This window comes from Oryzias latipes, chromosome 1 (assembly GCF_053564925.1).
Source record: "Oryzias latipes strain Hd-rR chromosome 1, Olatipes_Hd-rR_3.1".
NCBI lineage: Eukaryota > Metazoa > Chordata > Actinopteri > Beloniformes > Adrianichthyidae > Oryzias > Oryzias latipes.
In genome coordinates, this window is record NC_136237.1 from 34,208,955 (window position 1) to 34,230,227 (window position 21,273).

At 38.9% G+C, this 21,273-nt stretch overlaps 1 protein-coding gene across 4 annotated transcripts; it reads right to left on the reverse strand.

Annotated features, from left to right (window-relative positions):
* Positions 1 to 8,864: 8,864 nt before the first annotated feature.
* On the reverse strand, positions 8,865 to 19,854 carry LOC101156630 (uncharacterized). 4 transcript variants are annotated; one of them, XM_078953944.1, is made up of 9 exons: positions 19,781 to 19,854; positions 15,621 to 15,697; positions 15,220 to 15,549; positions 14,341 to 14,655; positions 13,653 to 13,778; positions 11,878 to 11,910; positions 10,547 to 10,591; positions 10,404 to 10,445; positions 8,865 to 10,320 (listed from the first exon to the last, which is right to left on the reverse strand). In XM_078953944.1, exons 2-8 carry the CDS (start codon positions 15,685 to 15,687, stop codon positions 10,405 to 10,407), a joined length of 957 nt encoding a protein of 318 aa, XP_078810070.1. In that variant the 5' UTR covers positions 15,688 to 15,697; positions 19,781 to 19,854; the 3' UTR covers positions 8,865 to 10,320; position 10,404. The 4 variants fall into 4 exon arrangements, 3 of the variants coding, with proteins under 3 accessions (XP_078810070.1, XP_011472152.1, XP_011472156.1); XM_011473850.4 differs by lacking the exon at positions 19,781 to 19,854 and adding an exon at positions 19,426 to 19,709; XR_013658508.1 differs by lacking the exon at positions 19,781 to 19,854 and adding an exon at positions 19,426 to 19,709 and having other exon boundaries at positions 10,197 to 10,320; positions 11,759 to 11,910.
* Positions 19,855 to 21,273: the final 1,419 nt, after the last annotated feature.

Below are 21,273 nucleotides of genomic sequence, written 5' to 3' on the forward strand. Positions count from 1 at the left end.
GCCACGGCACACTTTAACCTTGACAAAAATCCCGCGGCACACCAGCATCCCCCCCCCAAAAAAAAAAAGCAGAAACTCATAGTCTGTTTTGATCTACAGCCCCCCCCCCCCCCCCCCCCCCCCCCCCCCCCCCCGGCAATCTGACGTGCATTTTTGTGATAATTGTGGCAGAAAAAGCAGAAAGTTGCAGACGTTTTTTCTAAAAGATGTAATAAAACTTAAGTTACATACAAACTGTATGTTTGTTGTGGTTTCAAGACGTGTTACAAGGACGACTCATTGTACGCTGAGGCGCTGTCCCGTCCCTTTAAGCCAACGCATCATGGGAGATGTAGTGTTAAAACTGCCAGAAAACGGCAGAAAGACTCGCGTCTCTGAGCTTCATGGTTTTGTTCACTTGTTCCACGGTCTGATACCGAATTCTGTGGAAAGCTACACCGCTAAAGACGAGCTTTAGCTGGTATTTTTGTTGGAACTGAGTGAGTTATGAGCTAAATTGGAACAAGGAAGTGAATACTTTAAACACTTCTGATTGGTCAGACAGATGATATGTGATTAAGCCTTCAAGAAGCTGCGGGACTTTTCAGATAACAGTTATAGCTGCAGCTAAATCGCGTTACCGTCATTTTTATAAAAATGTCTTTAATAGAATCAAATAAACACAAAGAAAAAAAGTATTTCATGATCTTTCATATTCCTAACTACTCAGTGTTTTATCAGGACCTGTTTGGATGAACAAAGAGCTGATTTCCTGGAGATGGGAAATGTTTTTAGATCAATTAATGAGGGCAATTTTCCACGGCACACTTGACCATCTCCTACGGCACACTAGTGTGCCGCGGCGCACTGGTTGAAAAACACTGCTCTAAACCAGGGGTCGGAATCCTTTTTGGCCGAGAGAGCCATAAACGCCACATATTTCTAATTGTAATTTCGAAAGAGCCGTACAATAATGTAGTGTCCCTTTCCCACACTGAGGCACGGAGACTTAACCTCTTTTAAGGTTCTTTATTCTGGTTACTGTAGACCACAACAAACGCCGAACAATTAATTCAGCAACTCCTAAATCTCTCCCGCCGAGACGAGAGCGCTTCTCCCAACTTTATATTCACCTGCTCGCGCTCCAGCCCTCCCATTTCCCTTATTCGGCCTTTGCTGAACCCCATTGGTCCAAACCCCCTAACAACAGGCTGAGCAACAGAACTGAGAGCCAATCAGATCTCTGCTTGATGCGTTTAATGAACTCCAGAACTTTTAACGCGACCCAACAGCCAGCCAGTCCAACTCAGTCCGCGACAATATGTTTAAAACTAAATATTCAAATGAATGTGTGCATTTGATATAATTTCAACATTTTTAAAGTACAATAAGTCTGTGGATTCTTTTTAATAACATCGTTATGCTGTTGCTAATAAATGATGAGTATTTCTCATGGTGGTTTTGCTGATGGTCTAGTCTGGTTGATTATACGTGGTGAGTTTCTGCTTCATGCAGGTGTTGAGACTTTAAACGTGATCGTAGGTCTGAATGTTCTGTAGATGTGACAAAGACTGCTCACATGCAGATACGGAGACAAACACACACTCACACGCTGCAGTGAGTGACGGGCAGCGGGTTTTACGTTTTTACAATCCCTGCGCGATTCACCTGCTGACTGTCTCCACAACCCCTCACTCCCACCCTCTGCTTTCTTCCTCACACATCCCGTCCCCGCATCTGCGCGCTCTTTCTCAGAGACGGGAGCGCGCAGTTTTAGGCACGTCAATTCACAGGTTTCCAGGTGGTACAAACTCTGTGAAATTATAGATAATAGTAAACTGATCATGCTGGCGCAGATTTTTCTGTCTAAGCACCGCTACTACTGCGCGCCTCTGGCATCGCATCGCGCCCGAGAAGGACTGGTCTAAAGAAAGAAAAAAAAGTATAATTAAAGATTTGTCTGCGAGCCACATGTGACCATCAAAAGAGCCATATATGGCTCGCGAGCCATAGGTTCCCGACCCCTGCTCTAAACCAAATTGATCCTTTCTGGGTCACATGGTTGCTGGAGCCTATCCTAGCCACGGCAGGGTACTCTCTGAACAGCTGAAGACTTAAACAGAAACATCAAACCACAGCTTGCATAGATCAAAGCAGGCAGCTGTGTGCTACTTCACCGAAAACCACAGGTGAGTGGGTGGAGCCATCCAGGAGAACCCACACCAGCCTGCACCGAAAACAGAGGAGGAGGGCACAAACCAAAACTTAACTAGAAAACTGTATCAGGGCTAACAGCTGCAGTTCTGAAGAAGCCAGAGCAAGCCTTTTAATTTTTCATTAATATCCTTAATCTTTCATCCACACACATTTCTGACCAGAATAAAGAAAGCAACGGCAGCTCCACTTCTTCTCATTGTCACTTTCACATATTTCTTCAATTTAGCTTTAGTTGAATCAAATTTTACATTTATTACTTGAATTAAGAAAGTATTAGTTTATTTCATCAATCTACATCGCACATCAATCGATCAATCAATCAGTCAATCAATCAATCAATCAATCAATCAATCGTTTATCAAAGAATTAAAAGATGAATGAAGAATTTAGTGTAAATAAATAAAACTGAAAGCAGAAGCTTGTAGTTGTGTTTCTGACCCCTAACATAAGTCAGTTCTTCTAAACTTTAGAATCTAAAGGGACACATGCAACAAACTAACTTTAACCCGTTAATTATCATTCAAATTACATTTCAAGCCTTTTTAAATGTTGTTGATTTATTGATAGAGGCGCAAAGTTGCTTTTTCTTTAAGGAAGCAGTTAAATTGTACAAAAAGTCTGAGTTTAATGAACTGTGTTTTGAAAAGTGAAGTTAAGAAACAGAAGTAAATGCAAGTAATTATGGCAACAAAAAGATATGTCATGTTTCGTTTTTGTCTATATGGTTACAGCAGAAAATGCTGTTTTGCTGCCCTCCACTGGTTGTTTCCAAATCCTAACTTAATCTCATGCTTGTGATCACAAAGTTTTGTTTCCTTTTTGTGTTTTTTCCTTTTTTTGGGAAATAGTAATTTTTTACAATAATGACAATAACAACAGCGCTTTTTTTTTTTTGTAAGTCCACATGACCTCCAAACATCCAATGTTTAGGTGCTTTTGTAACAACAAAAGTAAAAGACAAAACTTTTTTGTCTTTAAATTTTAAACATTGATAAGCATAAAATAAGTAAATACATTTAATAGGAAAAGTATTTATTATTAGGTTTTCACTTCCTCATAGACTTAAGAATTGCATTTTCATTGCAATCCAATGCCAGTTCCTCCACAAATCTAGTTCAACAACCTTCTAAATACATTTATCCCCAACACCAGACTGCCTTTTAGTATCACCTTACTGGGTTCTGAGAGGTTTTTATTTACTGTGTTGATTACAGAAACAACTGCCATGAAATGTGTTCTGCAAAACAAACACTCAGAATCGGTTTTCAGATTCTCCTCCACCACATTTTGAAGCTGAAAGACAGACAGGTGTCCTGGCCTGAACACTGAACGATCTTGAATGCCTCTGAGCCGCTGACAGGTCTTTGGCCTCTGCGTCTCAGCGTGAAGCACAGCTGCAGCTGTCTCAAAGCAAACGTCAGCAGATAAAACTGCACAGCAGCTGCCATAGCTATACTGCTGCAGAAGCTCCTGCACTGCATGTACAAATGATGACAACCCCACTGATTTCATGCATCTGATTTGCTGTCCTTTTGCATTTCTCACAGAAATATATTTACAGCAAAAACATGCAAAAAAAAAGTCATCTAGTTAAATCAGCTGTTTGACCTTTAATGGTAAACGGAGTTTTCCCGGTTTGTTGTTGTCAGATCCAAACAGAGTTGGCTTTCTTCTAACCTGCATAGATCATTTATATTGACAGTGCCAATCTTTGTTGCTGTTGTTGTTGTATTTGTTGTAACCCCCCCCAAGTCCGATGTTCTGGGCTAAGTTGTCCAAATGCTCAACCAGTGTCTAGGATTTATTTCCAAGATCCTTTAGTTGTAACTTGTGTCTGTGCTCCTGCTGCTGCCCCCTTTCTGCTTAAGACGGGGGAAGGAAAACTAATCTGCACACTTCTCATGTCTCTTGTCACATGTCACTTCTGGTTCAACTGATACAGGTGTATTCCAGGGAGGTTTTTCTTATCTTGCAACTCAGACGGAAGAACATGTGCACTCAATGTGCTTTAGCAAGTGTAACTAGCGTAACAAAGCAATAGTGTTTAACAGCAGGTAACAGCTTTTAGTAGAATCAAGCAGTAAAAAAAAATGGTTGGTCAAAAATACAGATAGAAGCTCTTCTCTGCCGGTGGGCAGATGGCTTTTTGAAACCCTAGAAACGAGCATCTGTGATTATCCTCACATGACTTTAATGCCATTTGTAATCATGGCAACCAGACCTAACCAAATAATGTTGAAAATGATGAATGGCTCCGCGGATTTTTGCAGGAAGAAAAAAAGCGGCCATCTGTACCACTGATGGAAACAGCACTGAAATTGTCCTATACTTCATGTATCTCAGAGTCCACCTTGACCACAAACTTAAATTCTATTTGATGCATACTTATTCATACATAGTACAGTATGTAGTGAAATGTACTGCATGACTGTCCAACAGAGTACCGGCCTGAAAGCAGTAACTATAAAAAAGAATATGACTCTATAGCCTACTATACGATATAAACAGCAGGGACAGTGTTAGGGAGACAAAAGTATAAACTGGTCATGTGCTGCAAAGTGTTAAATCATATAAAGTGACGTTGCTGTGCTGAGATTACGTAGAATGTGCAGTTTTCTGTTTTGAAACAGCTGGGGTGGAACGATGTGTTGTGTAGGGGGGTGTCCAGGAAGACAGGCATTAGACGTTCCTGTTAAGGGCAGGGAATGGTAATAATTCACTAACCATAGCAGAGAGAGGAGTCCATTGTTAGGATAACTGAGGTATTTCAGTAATAGCTCTGGTGCAGCCCCACTTGTTGTAAATAGTTTTCACGTCAGGGAGCTTGACACGGATGATGCACTCGGCCGATTGCACCACCCTTTGGGGAGCTTTCTTGTCCTGTTTGGTGCCGTTCCCAAACCAGGCTGTGGTACTTCCCGGCAGGATGATTTTGGGGTGCAGGTGTAGAGTAGTAGAGTGTCTTTAGCACCTCTACGAACAATTTAAGGTCCTTCAGGTGTCTGAGGTGATGAAGATGCTGCTGGGCCTTCTTCAACAGGGTGTTAGCATGACAAGAACGTGTCAGTTCCTGTTTCATATGAAGACCTAGGTACTTGAAACTGTCCACCCTCTCCACTGGGGTCCCGTTGACCGTCCGGGGCTGGTAGTTCCTCATCTGTTCTGAGCTGAAGTCCACCAACAACTCCTTAGTTTTGCTGATGTTGAGGAGGAGATTGATCTTGTCATTGTTGGAGATCAGGCCCACCACCACACTGTCATCTGCGAACTGTATGACATTGGTGGAGCTGGAAGAGGGCACACCGTCAAAGGCATAGAGCACTGGACTGGTCTGTGCAGAAGGCCTTTCCTAAGATGGGTCAGAGCATACTTCTGTTTTTGAGAGGGCTATGGTACTTCAACATCTGCAATGAAATGCTACACATTTTTATCAGTCAGTTGTAGCCAGTGCTGTTTTTTTATGGTGTGGTCTGTTGGGGTTGGGTTGGGTCATCAACATTACGATAAGGGACAGTAACCGCTGGACAAATTAATCAGGAAGTGTGTTTCGGTTACGGGTGAAGGGTTGACTCTGTAGGGATGCAGGCTATTCTCAACAATACAAGTCACAAGACTTTGGCTTCTCAGAGAAGCAGCTGCTGTGCTGCAGGACTGAGAGGTTCCATAGATCTTTAATCCCAGGTGCTATGATATGATATGATTTTTGAGTTTTCTTAATAGTTCTTGGGAAGAACTTATTCTATTTTTTTTCCTTTTTAATTATTTATTTGTTGTGTTTATTTTTGTGTGATGGGTAATGGACAATCGGGTTTGTCCTGATGGGAATGAATAAAGTATTAACAATCAATCTATCTTGGCTCCCATGTCGTTGGCTGATTTTTTTAAATTTTGCAGAAAAACGTTCTTTTTTGCAGTTGCTCTGATTAAGTGTGGCTTCACTGGGAAATAGTGAGTGTGTGGAAGTACGAAAAGTTTTGGCATGCTATTTCGAAAATCAAGAAAAAGTTAATCTGATAATCTGATTGCATCTTCAGGGATCTAATGATAAGATCAGAGTGTGGAGGTTTTCTTTGGTTTGTTTATCTTAAAAGTCAGTCAAAACATCATTCCTTCAGGTTAATCTGTAAAAGAAAGATCAATGCTTATCAGATTTTCAAAGTCCCCTTGTGCTTAGGCTCCAACAAAGAGAAGAGACAGAAATATTCATTCACCCATGACTTTTCAGAACCAGGATGTGTGATGTAGATGGTGGCATATAAACATATTTTTTCCTTGTTTTGGAACATTTTTATCTTGATCTGTGATGTGATGTGTGCACCTGTCAACAAATCTTAATTGAAACAAAATGTTTATAGCAATGTACAGTAAAGATGGGAACCTTCCCAGTAATGATTCATTTAAGCCAACAGCAGTGGAAAAAAAACTAAGAGTGACTCAAGGTAACAAAGGCTAATATAACTGTATTTAATGTAACATAACATCCACTTAGATTCGATTTCTGTTCACCAATGTACTTTTCTGTCAGTAAATTGAGATTTGGCCTTCAAGTAAATCATTTTAAAAACTTTATCCATTGAAATATATCAGGAAATCCAGCCATTGCATTTAAATTACAATTGGTATTTACTTATATAGCGTTTTCACTACCTTCTTTGAAGGTCTAAAGTGCGGTCACAGTCCCATTCCCCATGCACACACTGATGTCAAACACAACCTATAACCAGCAGGAGCAATACCAAAGGACACACTCAAACGTGGGTGGGCGGGGCAGGAACCCAACCCGCAACTTCCGATCAGTGGTGGACCGCTCAACCTCAGTACCACAGCAAGAAACCAAGCACTGCAAAAACAGGGTACATTGTAAAAAACTCTGAAACCCATTGGCAGATTTTTCTTTAAATAAGCAACAAATAAACAAAATCTGCAAATGGTATAAGAAACATTGTCCTAAATTCTTACTATAACAAATAAATTCTAGCCATTAAGATATGTTTTTTCAAACTGAGATTATTTTGCTATTATCAAACTTTCTTGATAAAATTACTTTTCTTGTAAGACAGAAAATAAAAATAATAAAATTAAATTACTTTAAGATTTAGTTTTGCGGTTTTTGGTTCTGCATCTCAGATTGCTGCCATCGCTGCAACTTGTCACATGTTAGTTTGAGCATCAACTGCAGCATCTTTCTGGTTTCCCCTGCTGCAATGTGGCATTCCACCAGAACCTTTTTTTTTTCTTCTATTTACATCAGGTCATGGTTCAGACACGTTGTGATTTTTGTTATCAGTTTGAAGTTTGTTTGTGCAATAAATCCTGAAACATTGCCACGGTTGGACATGTGCATTTCCGATAAAGTCAATTTATGATCAGCTGTAAAGGTTAAAGTTCATTTTAGTTAAAACCTGAGATGTCATCTAAAAGTAAAAATTGTACAATTTCTATTAGAGGTAAACTGTGTTGAGTTTATCTCAGCCATGGCTTTGCCTCCCACTTAACACTGATTCGCTCAAAAGAACAAACACAAAATAAAAATGAGCATGTTTGTATCCACTCAAAGAAATAAAACTCGAGAAACAGCAGCAGCAGTAAAAAATAATGAAGGTTCACACACTAAAGCAGAAATATGTGCACCAACACATAACATATGGCCAGTCTGGAATGTGTTGGAGAAGTTGGAGGCTAGAACAGTCTCATAATTCAGAAAGCACATACGTTTGCATAAAATTACAGTTGTGAACCAGAGTGTGGGCATTTGTGACAAAGACTGTGTGCATTTCTGAATTATGAGACTGTTCTGGCCTAATAGAGTTCATGCCCTGTTTGGAATTCTGTCAGGAAAAGGTCTTAGACAAAAACAAAAATACCTAAGAGACTGAAACCAAGTGTTTAGATCCATCTTGAGCATATTAACCCTTGTGCTATCCTATGACCCCACCCTGACATTGACGTGTTCTCCCTACCATGACAAAGGTGGATAAAGGTGGAAAGATTTCATGTAATCCATGGACACCAGTGAAGATCACAAATCATTGAAGAAAAAAGGTTCAGCGCACTGTCTAGTGGGTCTGGATGACCCAACTCCCAATGATAAAGTGCCAAAAATACCACAAGGGTCAAAAGGATTTCATGGAAGAGCCATCCTGTAACCATTGAGAAATCAGATACAGGAAAATCCCCAAATAAGGGCGTGAATGTTGTGCCTTCCTACTACCAACAGAGGGCAGAGCAGATGCCCAATGCTTCAAGATGTCCTGTCACTAATATGCTGGATTAAAAACATATGGAAAATGTTATTACTGCGGAATGAATAGGATTTGACTAGTTTTTCTTTCACTTTAGATCCTAAAAGACTCTGCTCCCTGGTGCATAGCATGTCTGTGCATGAGAACCTGGGAATTTTACAGATGACCAAGCTAAAATGAAAGTAAAAGTAAGGCAAACTGACTTCATCGGTTCATACAAATTACTACAGTCCAGCCAAGAACTTTTACTAAACAATGAAGGAGTTAGTGCTAACCTCCCAAAGCGTAAACATAATTTCCTTCCTGGACATCACGCCTCACTAAGTCTGTTTCCACAAATTATCTTAAAACTAAAAGAGAAAAAGAATCAAAGAGAATCTGAGCATGTGCTCAATAAAAACCAATAAAGACTGCTGACAACTAAAATAAATGCCACAAAAAGTAAGGATTTTAATGAACACACACAAAAACATATTACACTTTTTACAACAATAATTCAAACAAATCAGGGTGTTTTAAAGTTCAGTGCCTGCTTTTGCCCCGATATTTGTACAGTGGGGATAGCTTACATATCAGTCACATAAATTACAAAGTTCCTCACTGATTCATTTTGTTTTTACAAAAATGTTTTTTTAAACTGAAAGTAGAAAACTGAAGTTTAAATCTTTTGCTAAACTTTTCTTTTGCAAGTTTGCTATTACAGACTATGAATCATTTACCCTTATGCTGGTGAAAAGGCTTTACTGAACTTTGCTCTCACAGTTTTTCATTAATCCTCAGAGCTCGAGGGCACTTTTCTTTAGAAATGAAAGCTGGCTTCAAATGACAAGAATGAATGAGGGGGGAAAATAGGCTTTGTTTCGCCGAGAATCAGAGCCCACAGGACAACTGTGTCAAAGTTACATAAGGGCAGTCTGGATTACTTCACAAAAAAATGGGAACTCCAGAGAGAATCAAATATGGGATCAAAGTAGCTGCAATCTGACTTTAGGAGAAAAAGATTCATCAAACAAAATCCACCAAGGGTTAAATGGGACACTTCAAAATGTCACTTTATTAAAAAGCAGACTGTTATTACAGGATTTTTCTTAAAGGATTTTTGGTCCTCTTTCAACAAAGTGAGACTTCGTTGAACAGAAAATCCTGGCAGTATAAAAATAAAGTGTTTAAACGAGTCGTTCTCTCAAATAAAAGTAAAAAAAATTATATATATATATATATATATATATATTTATATAAACATTTGGTATTCTCAGCAGGAACTGATCATAGGACTTAAAAAGAAAATTATGGTATACAGATATCAAGAAAAATTAATCAACTTCACAGTTTAGTGACCCTAGTGAAAAAAATATAAAAATCTGTGATTTCAAACATTTCCCCCTCAAATACACTCATCCAAAAATCTATCATTTTTTTCCAAAGCCTCAAAAAAAATCAATTGTGCAACAACAACAAAAAGAGGGGGACAAAACAACAGTCTTGTCAAGCTTTGGCAAGTATAGTAACTTAACAGATGCTACCTGTTCACCAAGCTTTTGTTTTTTTTTTAGAAATGCCACATATACGGTAGCTTACAGCCTATCAGTACAAGTCATTTCGAGCTGTGGTTGGTTTTCATCATTCTGATGCTTGCACCTCGCTTTCCAGCTGCTCAGAAATCGCTTTCTAGCTGCTCAAAACGTCATCCTCATCTAAAAACCACTCCAACTTGGCAAACTTGAAGGAATCACAAACTCACACTTGATTAACACAATCTTAAGTGGTACAAGTTCCAAGCATTTATACAAAGTTGTACAAGGGTAGAAAAGTACAACATTTTGGAGAATACCAAACATGGAAGTGCTGACTTTACATTGGTTGTGATCACATGTGATCCCTCCTGCAGAGAAAATGAGGAACTGTAAGACATTTGATGAGGTCTAGTCTCGGTTTTCACAATGGAAATGATTCATTTTAAAATACCTCAGGGCTGATTTTTATATTCGACCTCATATTCGGGATCACCTGGAGAAACAGGTAATGTGAGTTAATTTCTGAAGCCATTAAGGAGAATAAAGACAGTTAATCCCAAATCCCTTAAATCACTGCAATGTTGACTTACTTACCAGTTTCAACGTCTGGATCCTGTATCTCAACGCTTTCGTGAGGACCTGCAATAAATGAGAGCAACGTATAAAATGTCAATTCTGGAAAAGAGCAAACGCCTGTCTGAACTTGGACAGACAGGTGGGAAGCTTCTCTGCAAGTACAGGCAGAGGTTTCAGAAAGATCCACCAAAGTCAAAAGCCTAGACATAACCCATTAATTACAAGTGAGTTGGACAGCACAAATCAAGAAATTTAGAGCAGTTTGGTTTCAAGTTTTTCTTTTGTTTTACACCAGAGCTGCTGGTTCTTTCTTGGCTCATTTTAAAGCTCTCCCTGTTCTTCTCGTTACTGATTACCTGGATTTCAGATTCTGCCTGACTGAACATACTTAATCTCAGTTAACGGCAGAAAGGAGGGAGAGCTGAAAAACAAGCAGAATGGATCCCCAAGACAAGGATCAGGTACTTTTCCTTTCAGATTTCCTTGTGGAAAATGTACATTGAAAGCCGTGGAGAACTCAGAAGTGGACCATTATGCTACGTTCACACAGACCTCAGCAACACAAGTTCAAGTGACCACTTTCAATGAAAAGTCTATGTAAACGGACATAAATCTGCTTCAGTCTTCCAAGTTTAAACTCTTGCGTTCACACTTCGCTATGCAAGGTTGTAAGTCTGTTTTTGAGCTCTGCGTACAGAACACGCGGCCATTAAACGCTAGAAAGTTAAACCAGTTCAAACTTTGGCCGATCAGGGACTTGGATTTGATAGTGACGTATGGGTGCCATTCTTTTTAATTCACAGAAGTGCTAACCATTTGAAAATTAATCATAAAGGGGAAACTAATAATTGCGGTTTGTGGAATTAAACGACACCAAGTCTTTCATAAATCGGAATAAAGTTGTTGTTTTTTTCTAAATCTTTGAGCGAGATTTGCACCACTTTGACATTTTTCTGCCTTAACAATTTTCTGTTCTGGTATCAGTTTGAACCATCACGAGATTATGAAAGTTCATGACATGCAAGCAGACAGATTTCTGTTAGTGAGTAAAGTTATGTGGTCAATTCGTAAGTAGAAAGTAGAAAAACACACCCAGAGCAACTCCTCCATACAAGTACGGCGGAAAGATTTGGATTCTGAGTCAACTCAGCCGTTTTATTCCCAGTTAGCCCAAAGATAGAAGCGATGAGTGTTTATGACTTAACTAAAAGCTCAGCTTAACATTCTCACCCGATTGGAAGAATATGTTTGGTTTTGTGATAAGATTGTTAGCTGGCTGGAGGGAAAGTTATCTGCTCCCAAAGATCAGAAACCAGTGGCAGCACCCGTCGGCCCAGAGATGAACATACCCATAAGGGGTGCAGTGGAGGGTCTCCGCATTTCTGTAAAAGATGCAGAGTTATGGTGGCTGCAAACTCACCATTTGTTTATCACATTCCCTTTTATTGAGACACTGCTGTGGGACATTTTCCAAAGCATTGCATAACAACAAATAGTTCCACAGCATTTTCGCTGAAGGCATCCACCTGTCAATGTGCCCAGCCAGGTACTTTTCGGTCTTAAATAACCAGGTGTGCAACAGGTTTTTTCTTTTCTTCCTGTAAAGTTCTTTCCTCATTACTTCCTGCTCACTATGAGAAAATGATGAAATCTGTCGACCTGCTGCAGATGATTGACAAAAATACTTAAGCATTATGGTTTTTCAGTTCTGCAAAAGCATAAAACTGAAACAGGATTTTAATTTAAAGACCCTGAAACGAATCATTCCTTGATCCTTGATTAGTGCCCTACACATTGTTACCAGCCATTTCTCTGTTTCTAATGTGTTTTAATGCTTCCTGGGTGTTTTGTAAAACATACTGGTCAACATCTAAGCCTTTTTTTTAAATGTGCTTCCGCTTACAAAAAGTTCGTTTTTGTATTGCTGTATCAGTTTGTGTGTTCAGTCAACCACTAAACTGTTCCTACTTCTAGAAAATTTAAATCGACCCAATTTTCTACCAGCACGTTTCTTCCTGGTTGGAAATGACACATTATGTATAATGACGATGCACGAGAGGTTTCATTGTGAAAAAGAACCTTTCAGCTTTTATTTACATGTGAGGATTGAGAGTTGCCTGTGTTTTCATGTATGATCCAGTCTTTACTTGCACTAAAAACCAAACTGACAGTACAGTTTCAGTTTTTGTTCTGGCTTTGTGTTCAGCTGAAGCAGCATTGATTTAGCCTCCAGGCCAACGTCTTTGAAAACAGAACCAGACACAGGTCACCCAAAACCTCTAAAGGTCACAGCATAAATAAATCTGTCTTTTTTTCACCTATGCTCAATAGTCTTACCTTACCACAAAAAGAGACGCGCTCAAAGTTTGTTTAAACAAAATGAAAAATGTTGTCTACGTCTTCTCAACTGCACACTGGAGAACGTGTTTTGTTTAAGGTTTGAATTGTGCACAAACAAGTGCGCAATCATTTGAATTACAGATAAACAACATGTCCTCAGTTCTACATCAACCCTGTTCCAGCACCTGTCAAACTTGTCTGTCCTGCTTTTTCACCCACTGATATAGTAGTATAAATTGGCACTGTGACAAAAAAAAAACAACTTTCTGCTCTCACAGTAAACCTCAGGATCCTCAGCTGTACACGTCTTTTCTTCAGAGCTTAATACTTCTGAATCATTCAGCTTCGCTGGTCTCCTACCTTTTTGGTTCCTTTTTCACCACCCAATCCGCCCAGAACGATACCCAACGATTGAGCCAACCAACGTCTGTCAGACTTTCTTTGATCTTGTTTCTTCTACCCGCTCGCTACTCTCACTACATTGTTGCAAATGGCACAGCCCACAAAAAAAAAATCCTGGCACACTTCATATATCTGCCTATTATGAGCAAAGATCATTCATTGCCATCTTTGCACCTTCAACATTTCTGCAATCCAAAAATGACTCTCAAGCACGCAATATGTTGAGAAACAAATTCCTCCAGTTCTTAAAAAAGAAACAAAAACGAACACAATTTAGCTTCTTCTGACTTTCCTCAGACGCCTTATTGTCTTCATAAATACCAAAATCAGTCAAAGAGGGTAAATGTAACAATTTTGTTTCAAATTCTGCATGTCTACTTACTTTGACTTTGCCTTCTGTAAAGCAGCAGTAAAAGTAATCCCACAATCACAGATCCAATGACCACCACAGGAGCAACAAATGCTGCGGGGGAGGTCTCTTTCTTCAGCTCCTCATTGTTTACTGACGCTAAAAAAATAAGTTAAAAAAAGGTTAGAACAACAGCCAGAGCATAGGAATGTCCTGTAAACCAGTTTGTGTTAACCTGAAATGACCCAGAAAGATTTCAAAGAGCTCAAGTCGGTCAGCAAAGACTTGTTGAATTGGATGATTTTACTCCAGATATTGTGTTTTCCAGATTTAGATCAAATCTAACATCAGAACCAAAACATTCTTGACCCCATCCTGCATGCTTTTCGTTTGAAAGTATTTGCAATTGTTGTCGTGTTTTTATCTGTGACATGTTGCACGTTGTAACACATCTTTCTCTTTTTTTAAGGAAATTGTTTTGTATTCTTAAAAACAGGCCTGGTAAGGTCAAAACATGTTTTTTTATTTTTTTTACTATGAAGAGGTTCGCTGCTCCCCCACACACAGACAATGAAAGGTATGATCCCTTTAGGTTTTGAGTTCAGCGATCCCAAACTTCTGCTGGGTTCATGCTACCTATTAGGTAAAACTTATTTTCTGCACCCGTTTGTGAACAGATGGCCCAGAAGTAAAAAAAAAAAAGCCACTCAGTTTGACATACCTTCAGGGTCTGTTTGTTTGTTGGGTTCAAAGAAGACCTTTCCCTCCTCAACTCCTTTGCCATCATACACTTTGCAGGTGTAGCTTTCATATGTGGATCCTGACATCAATGGCAGCCAGCTTGAGAGTTTAAACAAACCGTTATCCGTCTTTTTTACTGTCATGTTTGAGCTCTTTGTCCAGTCCTTGTCGTGTTCGTCAAACCAGCGCAGTTCGCCTTCTGGGTATCCTCCAAAAGACTCACAGATCAGGTAGCTTGCTACATTTGAAGTCTTTGTTTTTTTGGTTTGTTTAATGGTCGGCTGATTGTATCTGGCTGCAAGAAATGAGGTGGAAAACAGAATTAGTTAACACCTAAATGAAATCATTCCATCTGATTTTCATTACGTGTCTCACAGCATCTGATGAGAACTCAGCAACTTCAAGGAATAAAACTGTAGCCCTTTAATGTAATTTTATCAAACTGAAAGGAAAAATAAAAAGAAGCCTTTAAAAAGAAGCCCACAGACATTATCTAAGAGGTTTAGGAAAGCCCCTTTCAATCATTAAGATTTTTTTTCTAATATACTCATTCCATCCTGTTTAGAGTCCCACCAAGATAAAAACCCAGGCTATCTAACACACACAAGCATGCATTCCTGCTAGTGTTCAGTTCGGAATTTCCAGATGACCTCATTTGAGTGGTACCGGATTGAGGGAGGAAGCCAGACTAACACAGATGTGTTTTCTCACAGGGGATGAATGTCTAGAGCCAGTACTGTCTTGCTTTAAGCGATGTTCCCCAGTCACTTACAGAGCAAAGCAAATGTAAACTCATCTGAGCCTCGGGTTCCTCCAGCAGCCCTAACCTGAAGTTTTTGTCATTATCTTTTAGCTTCACCTTTCACTTTGAGTTGAGTGATCTTCTCGCCTTCACCCGCATCCGTGACCACCGTGCAGAGGTATTCTCCCTCATCCTCCATCTTTGTGTTGTTGATCAGCATGGACAGGTCCGGGTTGTTCGTGATCCAGAAAGGTTCAACAAACCTGAAGCCCTGCACCTGCTTCTTCACCGTGTCTTCGAAAACCAGGAGGGCTTCTTCATTCTCGCCCACCTTGCGCCAAATGACCACGCGGACTTTTACAGCAGGTTGCTTTATGACACACTTCAACAGTGACTGTTGGCCAAACTGCCCCGTATTTGTTTCGTCACATTCCAGCTTCAATGACGCTGTGGAACACAGTTCAAATGAGGTTAGCAGTGATCAATTTACCCTAATCTAAGAGTCTAACTGAACTTACAGTTGGCAACTCCTACAGTAATCCCAAAAGCATAGATTATGCAGACGATAGTACCACTGGAGGCCATGTTTCTTGACCTGAAACAACATTGTGATGAAAGATTACAGCCAAACACAATAACAGACAAAGTCCAAAGAGCATCCGTGTGCTCTGCGTGGGGCAACACTTATGGGTTCTGTGTAATTCCAGTTTTCTCCTTAAATACTGGTGTTTCATGGTGGCAGATACCAAGCACTAGAATTTTTAAAAATAATGTACATTTTATATAATTTTTTGGCTTAAATGAAACAAATTCCCCTTTTGTTGATTTTCTTAAAGACATCAAACACAAAGCTGATCTAACATCTTTAATTTTCCTTTTACTAGCTTAGGTAAAAAACATTTTCTCTTCAATGGTAACACGAATAAAAACAACAGACACTAATCCTGGATCAGAAATGACATCCTGTCTCTTCAATTTAAAAATCTAAACATTAAAAAATAAAAACAAACACATTTCTTAGCATTTCTTTACCAACAATCTAAAAATAAATACTTTACTAGAGTTAGAATGGAAAAACAACCTAAATATTTCTCTTCCAGTAAGAAGCTTTTCTTCCTTCTTAACCACCAAACAGAAAGACATGCGACTCATGTTCCAACATGTTATAGCGTGCAGCTGTGAGGATAAGTAGCCGTGTTCATGTTGTCAGAATTGTCTTATTTGCCCCCCATCATTCATCCATCATTTCATTAATTGAAAAAAAAATATTCTTAGCTTTCTTAAAATCTTTTTTGGCAGAAGAACATCTGAGCATGAATGGAAAGAGTCAGAGAGAAGAATAAAAGTTAAGCTGACGAGACAGAACATTTAAAAAGACAAAAACATCTTGCTTGACTTCTTTATGGTGCAATAAACCTTTAGTGTGTTCGCACACAAGTCGTTCAGACATTTTGTAAACTTGCTTCCTTAAATCTTATGTTTGCTCTTTTTTCTTTGTATGTTTTGCTGGGGCCAAATATTTTAGGTCAAGGTTTGATCTGATGGAGAAAAACAATAGACGAAACAGTAAGTTTTCCAAAAACTCACACCCCGTCAGTTTTCTCTTAATTCATGGTTGCAACTTTTAAACACAAACATACTTTATAAGAATAACACAGCCTCAAATCCATGCAACCTTCCATCTGTCTGACAGGTTTAAATGATTTTTTGGCCTATAGTGACTTTCATTTCCCACCCAAACTGACATTATGTAGGATGTGAAAAGAGAAGTTTCCCAGTGTTCATTTCTGCTCTCATTATACTACAGAACACAAACAGCGGGCATTCTTCAGGAATATCCCTCATTTGTCTCACATGATGTGAATGACAGCATCACATGACCAGAAAATAAACAATTTTTAAAAAAACATTTCGCTGCACATTTGTAAGCTTATGCATGAAGAAGAAAGTCCACTTAGACTTGTTTAAAGAAGGATTTGAGAAGCCAACTAAAACAACCACATGCTATTCACTTACAGGACCTGAAGAGGAAGCAAACCTGAATCCAAAACAGTTTTGTCTGTTTAGCAGTAAACTTCAGTTTCCTGGTTAGTTGTACTTATCAAAACAGCAATGCACAAGTGTCGAACTTAACTGTGTGCAAAATCTGGGGGGGTTCGGGCACTCTCCGCATGCATGAACAATCCTTGTTTTCTTTTGCTTTAAATGGAAGGGGTTTTTTTTTAATCATGAGGGCATTTTGTTGAAGATAAAAATGTGGAAAAATAAAAAAAGATACATTGATTTAAAGCAAAATGCACAAAGAAGAGACCTTATTTGGACCTTTTCCACACAAAATTCTTTATAATATTTTACTTCTATCTATCTATCTATCTATCTATCTATCTATCTATCTATCTATCTATCTATCTATATACCAAGGCTATGTCCCACCAAGGTGGGGTAGCCTAGACAGGGCACACAATTTTAACTCCCTCCTTCTCTTCCCCAAACCCTCCTCCTTAAGTGTGTGTGTGTGTGTGTGTGCGTGTGTGGGTGTGTGTGTGTGTGTGTGTGTGTGTGTGTGTGTGTGTGGGTGTGTGTGTGTGTGTGTGTGTGTGTGTGGGTGTGTGTGGGTGTGTGTGAGACTGGTCTAAGGCCTGGTCTACGCCACACCACACTGCACCAGGGTCAATATTTTACTTACTGCTACTTAAAGGCCTCATAGAAATATTTGATTATGCATAGATTGAAACATTTTTCTTTTAGTTCTTTTTTGTGAATATGTTAACAAAATACTTTAAATACTTTGTCCCAAAAAATGTTGCTCCTTTAATTTTTCAATTGTTCCATAAGTTATTACTGAGATGCAATCCTCTTTCAATGTTGTTAAACAATTTTGTTTTTTTTTATTACTATTTCATCTTTTTAGTTAAAAACCTATGTTTTCCCCTTTTCTAAAATTTGCTTCTTTATGATGATTGCCAGCTTTTTTATTAAATTGATGAAATTGCTTACAATTGTCTCCTAAAAAAAAAATTGAACCCATTTGATTAAAATAACAAAACAATGGATTTGTCTAACCTCTTAACATTTATCAAATAAAATTGTGTTTTTTAACATGCATTACAAGACTTCAGAAGTAGAACTTCATGAAATAAATATTTTTCAATACATATTAAAATAATTATGTGTAAAACTCTTATTTTACTTTTTCTTACTATACATTTCTTCTTTAGGCGGGGGGGGGGGGGGGGGGGGGGGCAGACATGTTGCTCTGCGGCAATTAAAAAAAAAATTATAGATCATTTTTCTAAAATGCAGCTCCTGAAGAGGTGATTGAGGTCTGAGTCTGAGCCCACACTGAAGAAGTGAAAGCATGCATTTCTGCAGCAGTTTAGATCAAGCTCAGCTTTGCTACTGTTTCTGTTTCTCACCATCAGGATAAAGATATACATGTGGGTGGTCGCAAATTTAGATGCAATGATTAATCTCAGTAGGAAACCTGTAAAAAGACAAAAAAAAAAAAAAATACCAGAAAAAAAATACATCCAGTTACTTTAGCTGTATACTTTGACTAAATGCCAAAATGTGTGTTCAGTGTGGAGCAGATATTTCCTGCTCTCTGGAGAGCAGAGGTCCAGCAATAACAGGATACAATAACACAAAGTAGAAGTTTGCTCTCCACTCGTTTTTACACCGTTCTGCAAATCTGCATGTTCTCATGCAAGTTTTAACAGCAAAATTAAATATTTATAATTTACCATTTCAATATTTTACAAGAAGATTTTATCTTATATATGCAAGACTGTCATAAAGATTTAAGAAAAAAAATATGTGTTCTCAATGTACAAAAAAAATGCAAAATAAAAGGTATTTTTTAAAATAGATAATCTGTTTTGCATGACCGCCATAAACAATGATAGTTTAATTAAGACTGAAACCACCCGGTGTGGGTTGCTGTTGGTTCCGTCATTGGCATGTTCAATTAAAGTCACAACAGATGTCTCCTTTTCTGCGGTTGAAAGGAGACGGTCGTCGCATTTTGTTCGCAAACAGGCTAGAACCTTTCACCCAGTGGGATCCAAATGGTTAAGCTCCAAGTGAAAGTGAAGGTCAGAAGAACACAGAGGTTTTAGTCACACATAAAGCTGGTTTGTTTTTCCTGAAGGTGAACTGGAGCGAGCGACTCAGCGAGCGCGCGCGCGCAGCGCAGCTCAGCGATTGAGCGAAAGACCGCCACAAACTGCTGCCAGCGCTCGCGCCAGACACCGAGGGTGACTCATCAGAGGTTGAGCCGAACGCGACTGCTCCCCGCAAACGAAACCGAGAGGTTCAACTCACCGCACAAGCTCCTCAACAGCACAGCTCCCGCGCTATAAACTGGAGAGACGACTGACTGTCTCCAAAGTGACCCTTTGTGTTAATTTAACTTTCACTTTCATTTTAACATGGCACCGCCTGTTCCTTCACTCCCACACCGTTTTTAAAAAAGATGGCGGAAAAAACGTGGAGCTCTTGTCAGAATGCCCTCAGCACTCATGTGAAATATTACTGTTTAAAAAAAATTAATGGTTAAAAATAAATCGTATTACTCTTAAAGTCCCGCTCCAACCATCTTTTCATCTAATTTGAAAGTGTTCCCAGTGGTCTTTTTTTAATATTATGATTATGCGATTTTTATCCAAAATCAACTCACCTGTGTCCTATTTTCTGCAGAGCGGCAGTATTCGCCTCTTAGTTATGGGCGGGACTGCTAGTTCAGAGTAAGCCCGGCCCCACTTCCCAACATCCATCTCTTTACACTCTCTCCAGCCAACATAACATTACTGGTACAACAAAAATGACAAGCAATATTGGAGCTGTCCAGCCAAACAGGTTGGAGCCAGAGGCCAGCTCAGATGAGGAGGACAAAAACATTCATGGACCTAGTGGTCTACTAGAGCACGCATTTAAAAGGAGCAGAGCATGCCCTTGTAGCAAAACCCAATTGCAGCTTCATTCTAAACATCAGAGAGACAAAATTGTAATTAGTTCAAGAGGTGCCATAAATTGGAAAAAGCTTGAAAGGATGAATATTCCACGAAATTAAACTAATCAGACTATGATGTTTTAATTTTGAGCCCTGCTGTGTTTTTACCTGTTCTCCCAAATACTCTTTAAATCTTTTAAATATGATCCAAATCACATACAAATACTGTTCGAGCAGTCTATTTGACTGGGATTGTTATACTAGGAGCTGTGGAATTCCAGTAGACTGAGTGTTAAAGGCTCAATCAGAGGTGAATTTCTCATGAACTCCTGCTGCTCTGCAGAAACTGTCATAAAAAAAAACAATACAGGATATTAGATTTCGGCATAGCCAGAATGAAAAGACCACTGGGAATGCTTTTAACCCTTGTGCTATCCTAGGCACTTTATCATTGGGAGTTGGGTCATCTAGACCCACTAGATAGTACTCTGAACCTTTTCTCTTCAATGATTTGTGATCTTCACTGGTGTGCATGGATTACATTAAATCTCTCCACCTTTATCCACCTTTGTCATGGTAGGGAGAACACATCAATGTAAGGGTGGGGTCATCTAAGATAGCACAAGGGTTAATGATGATTGGTGTGAGTCTTTAACCTCTAAGGACATGTGTTCCACATACATGGACATCACATTCTGGGTTATATTACCACAGTAGTAAATTCTGCCTGTGACTATGAAAAAAAAATACATCTCAAACAAGAGGTAAAGAAGGTCAACCTGCAAATCTAACACTGCTTTCAGCAGATGTTTGTCTGTCAAAGCTGAATTTTTCAGTCAGTTTGCATAAAACCCTGCAACACGTTCAGTTCCCAGTTCAAGATTGTCTGGATTTTTACAAGAAAAGCGCATTGTCCACACATGAGAACCATGACAATATAGGGAAGGGATTACATATGTTTGCTTCTTCCCACTGCCTTTAAAGCAATTAATCACACTTTTGACAGTATCTATTGTATTATAAGTGATATGTGTGTACTGTTAGGATAAGTGCACTTATGCTATAATTGGCTGCAGTTGTAATGTTCGGAAAATAGGAAGATTTTCTTTTATGTATTTTCTAATCAATTTATGAATTAATATCTTAAATAGATTTAAAAAATTATGTATTTTCAGTCTTTTTTTCTTGTTCTTTTAAAAAACTTTAATTGGATCAGTCTA